The sequence below is a fragment of the Mustelus asterias genome, chromosome 17 (assembly GCF_964213995.1).
Source record: "Mustelus asterias chromosome 17, sMusAst1.hap1.1, whole genome shotgun sequence".
NCBI classification, from domain to species: Eukaryota; Metazoa; Chordata; class Chondrichthyes; order Carcharhiniformes; family Triakidae; genus Mustelus; species Mustelus asterias.
The window spans coordinates 29,180,880-29,197,629 of record NC_135817.1 but is presented as its reverse complement, the minus strand read 5'-3'; the positions used below and the strand labels follow the sequence as shown (position 1 = coordinate 29,197,629).

The window sequence follows — 16,750 nt, the reverse complement described above, 5'->3', positions numbered from 1 at the left end:
GAATGGCCTCATTCTACACTGCAGAGATTCTATGGGAAAGTGTAAGCAATCAATTATGGATCTGACACCAGTTTATACTGTCAGGATTTCACAATGCAGAATAACACTCTATCTAGTTGGTACTCTATCCTAATGCATCCAAAGATTTTTCTACTTTAACAATGGTGTTCTTTCACTTGACAGCTTACCAGCTGTCAGAAGTAACAACCTTAGAACCAATTTATTTAAAGATCACTTACCTTTTCCAATCACAGCACTCACTTTAGTGAACATAGATATAACTCAGACTACTGCATTTCACAAAGAACTGTAAAGAGGGCAACACTATTTTACACACTTGATAAACTGTTCCCACTTCTAATTGATGCTTCACATTTCCACATGTTGTCACTCACTAGAAGTGATTTAGAAAGGCCTCCAAAATGTCTCACTGCCTCACTGCAAATGACAATAGTTCGGAAATGCCCACTTTGAGAAATGTGTTGGCAACTTCTAGTAAGCAATATGCAGGATTCCCAGCATGCCCATTCTCCTGCAGCACTGCAAATAGTAAGAAGTCTTACAACACCAGGTTAAAGTCCAACAGGTTTATTTGGTAGCAAATACCATAAGCTTTCGGAGCACTGCTCCTTCGTCACATGGAGTGGAAATGTGCTCTCAAACAGGGCACAGACACAAAATCAAGTTGCAGAATACTGATTAGAATGCGAATCCCTAAAGCCAGCCAGGGATTCGCATTCTAATCAGTATTCTGCAACTTGATTTTATGTCTGCCCTGTTTGAGAGCACATTTCCACTCCATCTGACGAAGGAGCAGTGCTCCGAAAGCTTATGGTATTTGCTACCAAATAAACCTGTTGGACTTTAACCTGGTGTTGTGAGACTTCTTACTGTGTTCACCCCAGTCCAACGCCGGCATCTCCACAGCACTGCAAATAGCCAGAGGCAGAAATGTGGGCAGGACTTCCACACCTCGGCTACGGTGGCCATTTTATTTTCCTGGCCCATAATGTTACAGAAAATTATCCCAGCATACTTTGTAAATCACTACCTTTTTAACATCTGCAAACCTACTTGTTCCAAGCTGTATGAAAGTTGAAATCCTTTATTATGATCATCCTGCCTTTGCCACATGCTTTACTAATCTCATGCATTTATGAATTCTATTAATGGTTGCTACCACGGCCGTATACATAACTCCCACTACAATCCTGCTGGCTGATGGCAGCAATTGGTTTCGATCTTAACCGGGTCTGTTGAGATCAACATAGGGTAGAATTTTCCCGACTCGCCCACCATGAGAATCGTTGCCAGCGAGGGGCAGTCCATGCAAAGGTCCATTGACCTGAGGCAGGATTTTCCAGTCTTGGAAGCGAGCGCGGCTGGAAATCCCACCCATAGTCGATAACAGCTGCAATTGATGCAGATCCAATGCCTGGGGTTCTCTCTGACATTCCTTCTTTCATCTTATTCCCTTCAACCATGAACTACCATAACTTCCTTCTTTGTGACTCTCTTAACAACTAGTTAAGAGGATTAGAGTACAAACATAACAAGGAAAAAGGCCACAATGATAATTGAGTGTGTATGATTGTAAAGTGAACCTGTCCCCAAGATTGTAAACTGAAGGGGAAATGCTGAAGGAATTGTAATGTTAATGCCAAATCAATTGCACCAAGGAGGATCATGAACGCATAAAGGTTAAAAGCAAGACCCATTCATATTTCATTCCATTTTATATTAGCGGATTGAGTTGTCCACAACCATTGACAAATAATGATTGTGAAAGCAGGATAGATAAAGTAATAATCAGCCCAGCACCAGAAACTAGAAACTTTAGATGAGCCTTTGGAATTAGTGTGTGAAAATTCAGATATATGAATGCTTACTAGCTTCCCCATCCAGTTCCTTTTTCTGCTCTATTAATTGAGGCATTGGCTTGAAATTGCTCAGATATACCCATTCACCAAAAGCAGGACATTCAGTCCAGCCAAATACCACCCCATCAGTCTACTCTCAAACATCAGAGAAAAGATAAAAGGTGTCGTCGACGGTGCAAACAAGCAGCACTTACACAACAATAACCTGCTCAGTTTGGGTTTCATGAGGGCCACTCAGCTCCTGATCTCATTACAACCTTGGTCCAAACATGGACAAAAGAGTTGAATTCCAGAGGTGAGGTGAGAGTGGCTGCACTCAACAATAAGACAACATTTGATTGAGTATGGCATCAAGGAGTCTGAACAAAATTTAAGTTGATGGGAATCAGGGGGAAACTCTCCACTAGCACGAAGGAAGATGGTTCTGGTGGTTGGAGGTCAATCATCTTCATCCAAGGACATCACTGCAGGAATTCCTCAAGGGAGGGCCTTGGCCCAACCATTTTCTGCTGCTTCATCAATGACTTTCCCTCTAACACAAAGCGAAAAGTGGGGTTGTTCACTGATGATTGCATAGTGATCAGTTTGACTCCCCAGATGATGAAGCAGCCCGGGTTCATGTGTAGTAAAACCTGGACAACATTCATAACTGGGCTGATCAGTGACAAGTAACATTTGTGCCACACAAGTGCCAGGCAATGACTGTCGCCAACAAGAGAGAACCAAACCATCTCTTCTTGACATTCAATGGAACCATCATCACTAAATCCCCCACCATCCTGGGGTTACCATTGACCAGAAGATTAACTGGACTAGCCATACAAATACTGTGGCTACCAGAGCAGATCAGATGCTATGAATTCTATGGTGAGTAACTCATCTCCTGACTCCCTGCCCACCATTGACAAGGCACAAATCAGGCGTGTGATGGAATACTCTCCACCTTCTTGGGTGAGTGCAGATCCAACAACACTCAAGAAGATCAACACCATCCAGGACAAAGCAGTCTGATAAAACAGCATTCCATCTCCACCTTCAACATTCAAACAAAAGCAAAATACTGTGAATGCTGGAGATCTGAAATAAAAACAAAGTGCTGAAAATGGAGTTAACATATGCATATGGGCGGCACGGTAGCACAGTGGTTAGCACTGCTGCTTCACAGCTCCAGGGACCTGGGTTCGATTCCCAGGGGTCACTGTCTGTGTGGAGTTTGCACATTCTCCTCGTGTCTGCATGGGTTTCCTCCGGGTGCTCCGGTTTCCTCCCACAGTCCAAAGATGTGCAGGTTAGGTTGATTGGCCATGCTAAAAAAAAATTAGTGTTCTGAGATGCGTAGGTTAGAGGGATTAGTGGGTAAATATGGGGGTAGGGCCTGGGTGGGTTTGTGTTCGGTGCAGACTCAATGGGCCAAATGGCCTCTTTCTGTACTATAGGGTTTCTATGACTATGTGGAAATGGTTGGGGAGTAGGACTCATTGGATAGATCTTTTAAAGAATCGGCATAGGCAAGATAGGCCAATGGTCTCCCTCTGTGCTGCATTATATGAATCTAAGTCAAGGATTGGCAACATCCATCTCCAGAGCCATGAACGGTTTTTTAACATCTCACAGGAACATAGGACCATTGTATAGAAGGTGTAGGCCATTCTGCCCCTCAAGCCCACTATGCCATTCAATGAGATCCTGGCTGAACTTCTAAGCCATTTTTCTGCACTATCCTCATACACTTGATGCCTTACTCTATCACTCTCTGTCTTAAATATACTCAATGACTAAGCCTCCAGAGCTGTCTGAGATAGAGAATTCCAAAGATTCACAACATTCGGAGTGAAGAAATTCCTCCTCATCTCATCCTAAACGGCCATCCCCTTATCCTGAGATTGTGTGCCCTGGTTCTAGACCCCAGCCCCACCCCCACTCCCCCATCTAGAGGAAACATCCTTTCTGCATCTAACCTGTCGATTCCTGTAAGGATTTTGCACCCCTCAACAAGATCACCTCTCATTCGTCTAAACTCTTGAGAATTCAGGCTCAGTCTCCTCTTCCACCATTCCTGGAATCAGACTCATTTGCAGTTCTGACTTTTCCAGATGGATCACCCATTCATGAAAAGAGCCTTAAAAAAAGTTAAGAAAAGAAAGAGCCATGTTTCTATATAAAAGGGTAATAAAAGGCTAATCATAAAATTGCACTTTATGGTTTCAAATGGGTTTTTTTAATGAAAATCATCATTGTACTGGAAACAAACCTATTCAATGGTATCATTATACCATGGTTGTAGGTAATGCCTTTGGTTCTAGGGACAGAGTTTCAATCACTGTTTCTAATATAGCTGAGGCGATAGGTTTCCTAAATGTGCTATTCGAATCCTTTTTAATCAGCAGAATCAATATCCAAAACAAATGTCTTAATTCTACTCAGTTTAAGTTAAAGTTTCTCTTAAAGGCATTGTGCAGATTCTGTCTGGCTGGTGGAGGTCTCATCTACTGATCAGAGATTTATCTGGGAGCACCCATCAGTTCCATGGGTTGGGGGTATAATTGATTGAATGAAGGGCCTTTCAGGCACTTAAGTGACCACCTTCAGGCCTTTCCCGTGATTGAAATCCTTGGTAGCAGAAGACCTGTCCACCAAGAACTATTGGTCAGAGGCCAACAGATTCTCAATGCCGCCAGCAGGAACAGTGACTGAACAGAGGCTCAGGACCACCAGAGGACCCCAATCCAAAATGAGTGATGGTGGGATAGGGGTCACAGAGTGGGGGTTACAGAAGAGCAAGGCATAGTCTGTTATCACTTAGATGTCCAAAGATGTGCAGGTTAGCTGGACTGGCCATGCTAAATTGCCCCTTAGCATCAGGGGATTAAAAAGGTAAATACATGGGGTTACGGGGATAGGGCCTGGGTGGGATTGTGGTTGGTGCAGACTTGATGGGCCGAATGGCCTCCTTTTACTGGGGGGATTCTATGCTATGATTCTATTGTTCAGATGAGATTGTGCACGGGGAGGATTTATAGATACTGCTAGAAGCAAGGCTGTTAGTCAACTTCAACTTTTCTTAAACATTCTACTAACTATGTACAGTACCAAATTAGTACAATGCTTCACATAGAACTATGTCAGCATGTTCTGTTGTCAGGTGATCTTAGATCACTGATCCTGCAGACTGTCGATTTACATATTTAACATTAACCCTTTTACACTACATTTCCCTCAAAATTTCTAACTTTATTAAATATACTATTTACATGATCCCACATCTCCCATGAAGTCTCTGTTTCATGCCTGATTCATAGAAATGTGTCCCTATGATCCCAATCTCCCCAACCTCATTCTCTGTTCTCTCATAGGATTCATGTTCTCCTTCTCTCTCAAACTCTGTAGAACAGTATGTGAATCCCCAGAAACTATTGGCTTGCTGTTCAGATTGTGTTCCTGATCATCGGAGTAGTTTGTCCATTGCATCGATGGTCATATTCTGGTAGATCAAGAGTATGTTTCTGTTTCTTCTCACCATTCTGGTTTTAGTCACTGCAGGATAAGATCACTGATGTATTGTTTTTTCCCAAAACTTCGCCTTTGCGATTCTGGTGAAGAATCCATACTGATTCACCTGACTGGAGTTCTGACAAATCACGTATTCTATGATGTTGATCACGGGATAGTTTAGAGAGGAATAGGGAGAGGGAAGGTTTGAATTCATGGCTGAGGGGATGGTGCAGGAGGGAGGGGTTCAGGTACTTAAGCAATTGGGGCTCGTACTGGGGAAGGTGTGACCTCTATGAGAAGGATGGTCTACACCTTAATCAGAAGGGGACCAATATCCTGGGGGGTAAATTTGCTAAGGCCATGCAGGGAGGTTTAAACTGATTCGGGGGGGGGGAGGGATCCTGAGTAGTGGGGCTGAAAGTGAGGGATGCATGGATGGGGACTGCAATGCACGGCATTGCAGAGGTGGGGTGGAGCAGGGTTTGAAATGTGTATACTTCAATGCCAGGAGTATTCGCAATAAAGTGGGTGAACTTGCAGCGTGGATCAGTACCTGGGACTTCGATGTTGTGGCTATTTCAGAGACATGGATAGAGCAGGGGCAGGAATGGATGCTGCAGGTCCCGGGGTTCAAATGTTTTAGTCGAAGTAGGGAAGGAGGTAGAAGAGGGGGAGGGGTAGCATTATTGGTCAGAGATTGTATCACAGTGTCAGAGAGGAGGTTTGATGAGGACTTATCTGTTGAGGTAGTATGGGCGGAGATTAGAAATAGGAGAGGAGAGGTCACCCTGTTGGGAGTCTTTTATAGACCTCCTAAAAGTTCTAGAGAGGTTGAGGAAAGGATTGCGGAGTCAATCCTGCTTAGGAGTGAAAGTAATAGGGCAATTGTTATGGGGGATTTTAACTTGACTAATATTGACTGGAATTGTTATAGCTCTAGCTCGTTAGAGGGGTCAGTTTTTGTTCAAAGCGTGCAGGAAGGTTTTTTGACTCAGTATGTAGACAGGCCAACTAGAGGTGAGGCTATATTGGATCTGGTGCTGGGAAATGAGCCAGACCAGGTGCTAGACTTGGAAGTTGGTGTGCATTTTGGTGATAGTGACCACAATTCGGTTACGTTCACCTTAGTGATGGAAAGGGATAGGCATGAACCTCGGGCCAGTGGTTTTAGCTGGGGGAAGGGTAATTATGAGGCTATTAGGAGAGAATTAGGAAACATAGGTTGGACTAGGAGATTACAGGGACTGGGAACGTCCGACATGTGGAGTTTTTTCAAGGAGCAGCTACTGCGAGTCTGTGATAGGTATGTCCCTGTCAGGCAAGGAGGAATTGGTAGGGCTAGGGAACCGTGGTGCACCAAAAAAGTTTCTTTGTTGGTTAAAAAGAAAAAGGAGGCTTATGTTCGGATGAGACGTGAGCACTCGGGTAGTGCACTAGAAAGCTTTAGATTGGCTAAGAGGGAGTTGAAGAGCGAGCTTAGAAGGGCTAAAAGGGGACATGAGAAGACTTTGGCGGATAGGGTTAAAGAGAATCCTAAGGCGTTCTATAGGTATGTCAAGAACAGAAGGTTGGTTAGGGCAAGTTTAGGGCCAGTTATAGATGGCAGAGGGATGTTATGTGTGGAACCGGAGGAGATTGGTGAAGCATTGAACCAATATTTCTCTTCGGTGTTCACGCAAGGGGACATGAATATAGCTGAGGAGGACACTGGGTTGCAGGGGAGTAGAATAGACAGTATTACAGTTGATAAGGAGGATGTGCAGGATATTCTGGAGGGTCTGAAAATAGATAAATCCCCTGGTCCGGATGGGATTTATCCAAGGATTCTCTGGGAGGCAAGAGAAGTGATTGCAGAGCCTCTGGCTCTGATCTTCAGGTCGTCGTTGGCCTCTGGTATAGTACCAGAAGATTGGAGGTTAGCGAATGTTGTCCCATTGTTTAAGAAGGGGAACAGAGACTTCCCCGGGAATTATAGACCGGTGAGTCTCACTTCTGTTGTCGGCAAGATGTTGGAAAAAATTATAAGGGATAGGATTTATAGTTATTTGGAGAGTAATGAATTGATAGGTGATAGTCAGCATGGTTTTGTGGCAGGTAGGTCGTGCCTTACTAACCTTATTGAGTTTTTTGAGAAAGTGACCAAGGAGGTGGATGGGGGCAAGGCAGTGGACGTGGTATATATGGATTTTAGTAAGGCGTTTGATAAGGTTCACCATGGTAGGCTTCTGCAGAAAATGCAGATGTATGGGATTGGGGGTGATCTAGGAAATTGGATCAGGAATTGGCTAGCGGATAGGAAACAGAGGGTGGTGGTTGATAGTAATTATTCATCATGGAGTGCGGTTACAAGTGGTGTACCTCAGGGATCTGTTTTGGGGCCACTGCTGTTTGTAATATTTATTAATGATCTGGATGAGGGTATAGTTGGGTGGATTAGCAAATTTGCTGATGACACCAAAGTCGGTGGTGTGGTAGACAGTGAGGAAGGGTGTCGTAGTTTGCAGGAAGACTTAGACAGGTTGCAAAGTTGGGCCGAGAGGTGGCGGATGGAGTTTAATGCGGAGAAGTGTGAGGTAATTCACTTTGGTAGGAATAACAGATGTGTTGAGTATAGGGCTAACGGGAGGACTTTGAATAGTGTGGAGGAGCAGAGGGATCTAGGTGTATGTGTGCATAGATCCCTGAAAGTTGGGAATCAAGTAGATAAGGTTGTTAAGAAGGCATATGGTGTCTTGGCGTTTATTGGTAGGGGGATTGAATTTAGGAGTCGTAGCGTTATGTTGCAACTGTACACAACTCTGGTGCGGCCGCACTTGGAGTACTGTGTGCAGTTCTGGTCCCCACATTACAGGAAGGATGTGGAGGCTTTGGAGAGGGTGCAGAGGAGGTTTACCAGGATGTTGCCTGGTATGGAGGGGAGATCCTATGAGGAGAGGCTGAGGGATTTGGGATTGTTTTCGCTGGAAAGGCGGCGGCTAAGAGGGGATCTTATTGAAACATATAAGATGATTAGAGGTTTAGATAGGGTGGATAGTGATAGCCTTTTTCCTCTGATGGAGAAATCCAGCACGAGGGGGCATGGCTTTAAATTGAGGGGGGGTAGTTATAGAACCGATGTCAGGGGTAGGTTCTTTACCCAGAGGGTGGTGAGGGATTGGAATGCCCTGCCAGCATCAGTAGTAAATGCGCCTAGTTTGGGGGCGTTTAAGAGATCCGTAGATAGGTTCATGGACGAAAAGAAATTGGTTTAGGTTGGAGGGTCACAGTTTTTTTTTAACTGGTCGGTGCAACATCGTGGGCCGAAGGGCCTGTTCTGCGCTGTAATGTTCTATGTTCTATGTTCTATAGCTTCAGGTTTAATTTGCATGATAGTCATCCCTTATTCTCTCTGTATCTGCTGCTTTGAGAGATGGCACACACATATCATAGAATCCCTACAGCGCAGAAGAATGCCATTTGGCCCATCGAGTCTGCACCGACAACAATCCCACCTCGGACTTATCCCCGCAGCCCCACATATTTACCCCATGAATCCCTCAAACCTACCCATCTCGGGACACTAAGGGGCATTTTAGCATGGCCAATCCACCTAACCCGCACATCTTTGAACTGTGGGAGGAAACTTGAGCACCGGAGGAAACCAACACAGACACAGGAAGAATGTGCAAACTCTTCACAGACAGTGACCCAAGCCAGGAATCGAACCCAGGTCCATGGAGCTGTGAGGCAGCAGTGCTAACCATTGTGCCACCGTGCTGTCCCATGTGGAGGAACAGGCAGTTGAGTATGCGTAACCTTCACATTAGAAGCTCTGATCGAGCCAAAATATTCTGAGTTGGTTTGGAACAGTAGCTCAAAAGTGCGAAGTTGCTGGTGCCATTTGTCTTCAACAAGTGGCAAACTCAACCGGTTTTGTTGGATGCCTATCAAGAATCTGGAAAAGCCATTTAATCCCTGAGCCATCACTAAATTGCAATGGGCTCAAGGATGATAGGTGTCATCTGGCTCATTAATGAGACAAATTGACATCCCAGTGCAGCGAGCCGGGAATTCTGCATCAGCCCCTTCCGCCTTCTGACTCAGCCAGAGGAGGCTTTGCTGCCACCAAAAGACGGACATGGGACCTCTCCCATGATTAAGTGGGCCTAGTTGCTATGTTTTCTGCTGCAGTGGGCTGCTTTAAGCCAGCACAGCTTTACTGATAAATTAGAGTGAAAAAAGATTCTATTTATCATAAGGTTTGTTATAAAACCCAAAGGCCTGAATTTTGTGGATGGCGGGGGCTGAATCCCAACCAAAGAGAGAGTTGGCGGGGAATGCAATCTACCAACTCCAGCAGGCCCACTACCGTTTTTACGCTCAAATGAGTATTGGTTGACAGCATGCCGGTCTTCCGTCCCCACTTGGAAGGAAGTGCCGCCCTGCAGAGCGAGTGGGTAATTGTGGAATAGACTGAGGGGATGGGGGGTGGGTGGTAAGTCCAGAGGTGCCCAGTCTCATGTTCTTAGTTTAATGTCCATTCCATTCTTCAGGATGAGCGGAGAGTCAGAAGGGGGCTTCCAATTGAAGCACCCCACCCCACCCGCGATTAAGGATAGGGCATTTTTCGACAGGATAACACTCAGTTATCCTGCGCCCGGCAGCCTGAAAATTGTGGCCGGGTGGAAAAGGCCCTTAAATGGCCACTCAAGGGCCTTAATGGTGGCAAGGCTTCCTGTTCAAGGCCCTGCCCACTCCACGCTTCCAGGTCGGGCCGGGCGGTATCCCAGAAGGAATCCTATCCAAGCAATTTCACCCTCCCGCCACCTGCGCCACCACCTTGAACCCACTCCTCCCCCCCACCCCACTCCCCCTTTTGGGGGTGAGGGAGAAGCGGGGGGAGGGGAGTGTTAAATAGGCAAAAATATCATCCTTTCATTTTCATATGTAAATTTCTTATTACATTTCCATTCAAAGAGGAAACATGCTGTTTTTTTCCATTAAATTAAAGTAGTTCACCATTTTTACATTTTCTTTTCAAGCGCACTGATACATAATTCATGCTGATTGATACCAAAAACCTGTACATGCATATGCTGGACTTACAAAGGAAGAATTAAAAAAATGCTGGGATTATAATTTTGTTTTTTCATTGAAGCATAAATTGAATGCATGTGTTTTAGTTATAAATGTAAATTGTGCAATCTACCAGGAACTCCTGACAATTTGCTACATATTTGGTTTAGAAAAGCCACATTTCCTGTTGTGGCTTCCAACAGTTTTCTTTCAAAGTTTTTTTTAAAAAAATGACTTCAAGTGATAAAAATTGCTCATCCCTGATCTAAGTGTCTAAATTTCAAGGCCTAAATATTTAAATTGCTCAAACAGAATTATGGCTAAATAGGATCACTAAGTAGTTAATTTATTTTTTCCTTGGATGAGATGAAAGCATCAACAAACTGGAAATGGCACTACAGAAATGATTTTCTTTGCTTTATCAAGGTAAATCATCCTGAAAACTTGAAAATAAGGGTAGATGGTGGCTGCGTGCTATTGTCACTGGACTAATCCAAAGTCTCAGGGCAATGTTCTGGGGACCCAGGCTCAAATTCCACCTCTGCAGATGGTGAAATTTGAATTCACTAAAACTCTGGAATTAAAAGTCTAATGGTGAAACCATCATCGATTGTTGTAAAAACCCACCTGGTTCACTGATGTCCTTAAAGGAAGGAAATCTGTTGTCCTTACCTGGTCTGGCCTATATGTTACTCCAGATCCACAGCAATGTGGTTGACTCTTAAATAAAGCCCTCTGAAATGGCCGAGTACGCTACTCCATTCAAGGGCAATTAGGGAATGACAAGGAAAGCTGGCCCAGCCAGCGATGCCCATGTCCCATGAACAAATAAAAAAAACTTGGAAAGAGAAAGTTGAAACAACAAGCCAGCTATCAGTGTTCTTTTAGCGAATGTGTGCAGTAGATATTCAGAACTGTGGCTGTCCAAGACATGTAGAACCACCATTTACGGTAGTGACCTGTGAAAGACAACATCTGATAGCATCCTGAATTAGATTTGAAACAATCAGCTGGCATAATTCGGATGATCCTTGTCACACCAGAAAATGCTTTGAACAATATCCTGAAGAACAGAATGGACGTTAAACTAAGACCACGGGACTCTACACCGGAACAGACAAAACTAGGTCAGTGAACTGAAACAAGACTCCTCAAAAGAATAAATATTTGCAGCATCAACAGTGTCACGTGCATAGCATGATCTGGGTTACAATCTGAGGATATGTGTCCAATCAGATAGTACAGTGGCAGATTTCATCTTCCGCATTTCCAGAAGTCCCCTAATTTTCATGACTATGATAAGAAGACATACAACTACCAACTCAGTAAGTTAATGAAAAGCAGCAGGAAACATAATGGGAGCTTTTAGCTTTTCCTGATCATAGAAACCATAGAAACCCTTCAGTACAGAAAGAGGCCATTCGGCCCACCGAGTCTGCACCGACCACAATCCCCCCCATATTCCTACATATTTACCCACTAGTCCCTCTAACCTACGCATTTCAGGACACTAAGGGCAATTTTTAGCATGGCCAATCAACCTAACCCGCACATCTTTGGACTTTCTTGATATTTTCATTCCATTCCCTTGCTCTATATTTTTGAATATTTTTCCTTAAGTATTTGTCTCATTCACTCTTAAATGCTATGGTTGACTAAACTCCAAAGGCCATTTGTATTACTCTATTCTATATTCTAATGATTTGTTGAAAAGTCCCTTCCCGTCTCCTTTTTATACTTCTCATTCTAACTTTAAAATTTATGCTGCCTTATTACTGATTAGAAAGGTTTAACCGTAGGCTCCATTGACTGGAACGGAGAAGGTTAAGGAAGGATTGAATTGAAGTGCTTAAAGTGGACAAGGGTTTAAGAAGTTAAATAGAAAAAGCTTATTCCCATTGGTAGTTGAATCAGCAATAAAGCGATTATAAACCTGGGATTAGTACTGGAAGGATAAAAAAGACATTTTTTCATACAATGAGTTCTTAGTGTACAGAATGCATTACCACAAGCACCCGTTGAAGCTGAATCAGCCATGGAAGAGGGTATTAAATAAATACTTCAAGAGGAAAAATAGTCAAAGATACAGATTAAGGACAGGGATTGGGATTTAAAGTTCTGTTGTGGATCTAACCAAAAGAAATGGTTGAATATTGATATTCCTATGATTGTATATTATGTATTCCATACTAAAAAATTCTATGTTTTGTCATGTTAAGTTAAATACGACTGAAAGAGGGTCACTGTATTTCTGCAAGTTGAATATCATGATAAATATACATTGGCAATATATTGTCATAACATGGTGCAGACATACTTAAATAACAGCTTGTTAGTACAGTATGTTTTCTAATGTTCCTAAGTGAATGAAGTACTATAAACTCAAGGTTAATTAATAAGTCTGTGTTGCAGTGTAATTTAACAACCACTCCTTATAACCTCTTTTGGGTACTTATGTTGTTTTTGCTGAATGATTTAACAGCCAAGGTTACAATTTCACCAAATATAACTCAGCCGAGATACAATTTCTGTATCAACATTTCTTATACACTCTATTACTGTGACCAGTTGTCGTATTATTAAGCAACTGGTGCCACACAGTCTCAAGAGTTACCAGATTACAGAAATAAGGTACATTTGTGAGGCCTATCCATCCAAAGAAATACATTTTCAATGCTCCTGTACCCACTAATGGTATCTTAATTGAGTCTAATGTTCTCACCTTCAACATCCTACCCAAAGACCACTCCATGACTGATTACTCTCATGTCAAGTGGTTATCCCAGGCATCTTCTGTAAACTGCCCTTTTAACCTAGGCTTTGGATTCTGCAATGACAAAAGTGCAGCCAGCCCAGATGACCCTACATGCAAATAGCTCCTCTATAATATCCAGGAGCTTGTAATAAAATGTGGAGAGCAGTCAGGAAGCAGAGAGTTGGAATAAATGGGTGCTTTTCTGGTTGGCAGATGGTGACTAGTGGCGTGCCGCAGGGATCGGTACTGGGGCCTCAACTGTTTACTATTTACATAGATGATCTGGAGGAGGGGACTGAGTGTAGGGTAACAAAGTTTGCTGACGACACGAAGATAAGTGGGAAAGTGAATTGCGTGGAGGTAGCGGAAGGTCTGCAGAGAGATTTGAATAGGCTGAGTGAGTGGGCGAGGATCTGGCAGATGGAGTATAACGTTGGCAAATGTGAGGTTATTCACTTTGGAAGAAATAATAGCAAATTGGATTATTATTTAAATGGAAAAAAATTACAACATGCTACTGTGCAAAGGGACCTGGGGGTCCTTGTGCATGAGTCGCAAAAACTCTGTCTGCAAGTGCAACAGGTGATCAAGAAGGCAAATGGGATGTTGGCATTTATCGCGAGGGGGATAGAATATAAAAGCAGAGAAGTCTTGCTGCATCTGTACAGGGCATTGGTGAGGCCACAGCTGGAATACTGTGTGCAGTTTTGGTCCCCTTACTTGCGAAAGAATATATTGGCCTTGGAGGGAGTGCAGAGAAGGTTCACCAGGTTGATACCGGAGATGAGGGGTGTAGATTATGAGGAGAGATTGAGCAGATTAGGTTTGTACTCGTTGGAGTTCAGAAGGCTGAGGGGTGATCTTATAGAGGCATATAAGGTAATGAAGGGGCTGGATAGGGTAGAAGTGGAGAGATTCTTTCCACTTAGAAAGGAAACCAGAACTAGAGGGCACAGTCTCAAAATAAAGGGGGGTCAGTTGAGGACAGAGTTGAGGAGGAACTTCTTCTCTCAGAGGGTGGTAAATCTCTGGAATTCTCTGCCCACTGAAGTGGTGGAGGCTACCTCGTTGAATATGTTTAAGTCACGGATAGATGGATTTCTGATCGGTAAGGGAATTAAGGGTTATGGGGAGCAGGCGAGTAAGTGGAATTGATTCACTTCAGATCAGCCATGATCTTATTGAATGGTGGGGCAGGCTCAAGGGGCTAGATGGCCTACTCCTGCTCCTATTTCTTATGTTCTTATGTATTCTCACAAAATCACCTCACTCAACCAATGTCCCAGACTCCACCACTACCATCCCTCACTATGTCCTGTCTCACTGGCAGATCCAGCAGAGGTGACAGCACAGCAGAATACAATTGGGAGGGCATGGTCCTGGGAGACCTAAACACTGATATTGAATCCCATGAAATCTCATAGCATGCAGATCAGTCACAGGCAAGGAAACCTCCTGCTGATTACCACCTACCACCCTCTTTCAGCTGACAAATTAGTGCTCCTCCATATTGACCACCTGGAAGAGGCACTGAAGGCAGATAGAAGAAGCTTGATCAAGGAGGTAAATTTTTTGATGTACACTTTTGAAGGAAAAGAGGTAGAGAGGTGGAAAGATTTAGGGAGTGGATGAATAAGTAGAAGGTCATGAGTTTAACCTCTCATCCAACAGACAACACCTGACTCTGCCGCATTTCCTCAGGCCTATACTAAACATCAACCTGGAATCTGGACTTCAAATCCTGGAGCAGGTCAGGAATCCACTTGAACTGACATGTTGTTTATATTACAACTATAGCAATACAGTGAGCCTTGGCCCATGTTGACCCACTAGAAGGAACTCTTCAGATGCAGGCAATAAAATAAAACAAGATTTACTCCAACTGATAAATCAAAGAAAAAGGTTTACTAAAGGAACTTCATTACTCCACCACTTGAGACCTCACCCCAGGCCATTCCAAGCTCCCACAAACCCCAGCAGCTTCTTATTTATAGTGAGTCCGTTGGTCAGTTGACCACCACATAATTTTGTCATTGGTTGCATAGTTTACTGGGTCAGCTGACCCTCGCAGCATGTTACCATTGGTCACACTACAACAGCTCCAGTGTTATCATTGGTTACATTCTAACAGTCTGGTGGGAGCATTCTGGTCTCTGAGTCAGCAGATTAGGGGTTAAGTGTCACAACAAGGAATCCTGGCCAATGAAGAAGAGATTTCTAGTTTCTGGCTGCCTCCGGTAGTCCAATGTGAGTGGAGTGGAAAACCTCCATCGCAGCTGCCAGTTCTCTTAGGAAATTTGTGAGTCAAACTCTTGAGTTGTCCTCATGGAAATGGACTTCGTTGTAGAAATATCTTAGAATCTTAGAAACCCTACAGTACAGAAAGAGGCCATTCGGCCCATCGAGTCTGCACCAACCACAATCCCACCCAGGCCCTACCCCCATATCCCTACATATTTACCCACTAATCCCTCTAACCTATGCATCCCAGGACACTGAGGGCAATTTTAGCATGGCCAATCAACCTAACCCGCACATCTTTGGACGGGGCGGCACGGTGGCACAGTGATTAGCACTGCTGCCTCACAGCACCAGGGACACGGGTTCGATTCCCGGCTTGGGTCACTGTCTGTGTGGAGTCTGCATGTTCTCCTCGTGTCTGCGTGGGTTTCCTCCGGGTGCTCCGGTTTCCTCCCACAGTCCAAAAGATGTGCTGGTTAGGTGCATTGACCCGAACAGGTGCCGGGGAGTGTGGCGACTGGGGGAATTTCATTGAAGTGTTAATGTAAAGCTACTTGTGACAAATAAAGCAAGGGTACAATCTGCTGAATGTAAAAATAATGGGCATTGGCTTGTCTCATACTGCTATGCACAGAGGAGAAGAAGAACGCGACTATGTACATGTCCTTCAGTTGTGTGGCTCATTCTTCTGAAGACCATGCTTTTACATTTCATTCACATATTATCAACAGCATGGAGGAAAGTCAGTACCAGAAACGGTCAACACAGCAATTATGAGCACAGATATAAGTCTGCCATGTGCTTGTACTATTTCATTCACTTTTGATAACCTTCTCTTTATTTTAGATGCTTTTATTGATACCTTACCAAAACCTTTGTTAAGAAATTACAAGTGAACATTGTCTCCCACAGGTGGTCGGAGATTGGAGATTTGGTCGAACAAGCTGCAACATCTTTGTGACGCTGGATGTCATGATGTGCACAGCAAGTATTCTGAACCTTTGTGCAATCAGTATTGATAGGTTAGTCAACCCCTAATATATTTTAAAGTGTTTTAGATGTCAGGAATAAGAACTCTGTTTTCAACATTAAAAATGATAATCTATGTGTGATGACTCTTTAGTGTTGCAATCATTGATTTATTGAATAGCTTCAACTTTTCCTCAATTCTGATGTAAAGTGCCAATCTTCACAGTAAAGTACCTGTACTCATATTAGAAGATACAAGATACACACGGGTATCACAAATAGGGGATAAGCAAGAGGCTAATAAGAACTAAAAACATTAATATCAACCGAGAAAAATTAGTCGAGAAAATAATGGGAA

At 43.6% G+C, this 16,750-nt stretch overlaps 1 protein-coding gene across 1 annotated transcript in view; it reads left to right on the top strand.

The window, feature by feature from the left end:
- drd3 (dopamine receptor D3) overlaps positions 1–16,750 on the top strand; it is a 44,702-nt gene that overhangs the window by 9,901 nt on the left and 18,051 nt on the right. Inside the window, exon 2 of the mRNA XM_078231980.1 lies at positions 16,336–16,445. Coding sequence (XP_078088106.1) covers positions 16,336–16,445 — 110 coding nt within the window. The remainder of the gene's footprint in view (positions 1–16,335; positions 16,446–16,750) is intronic.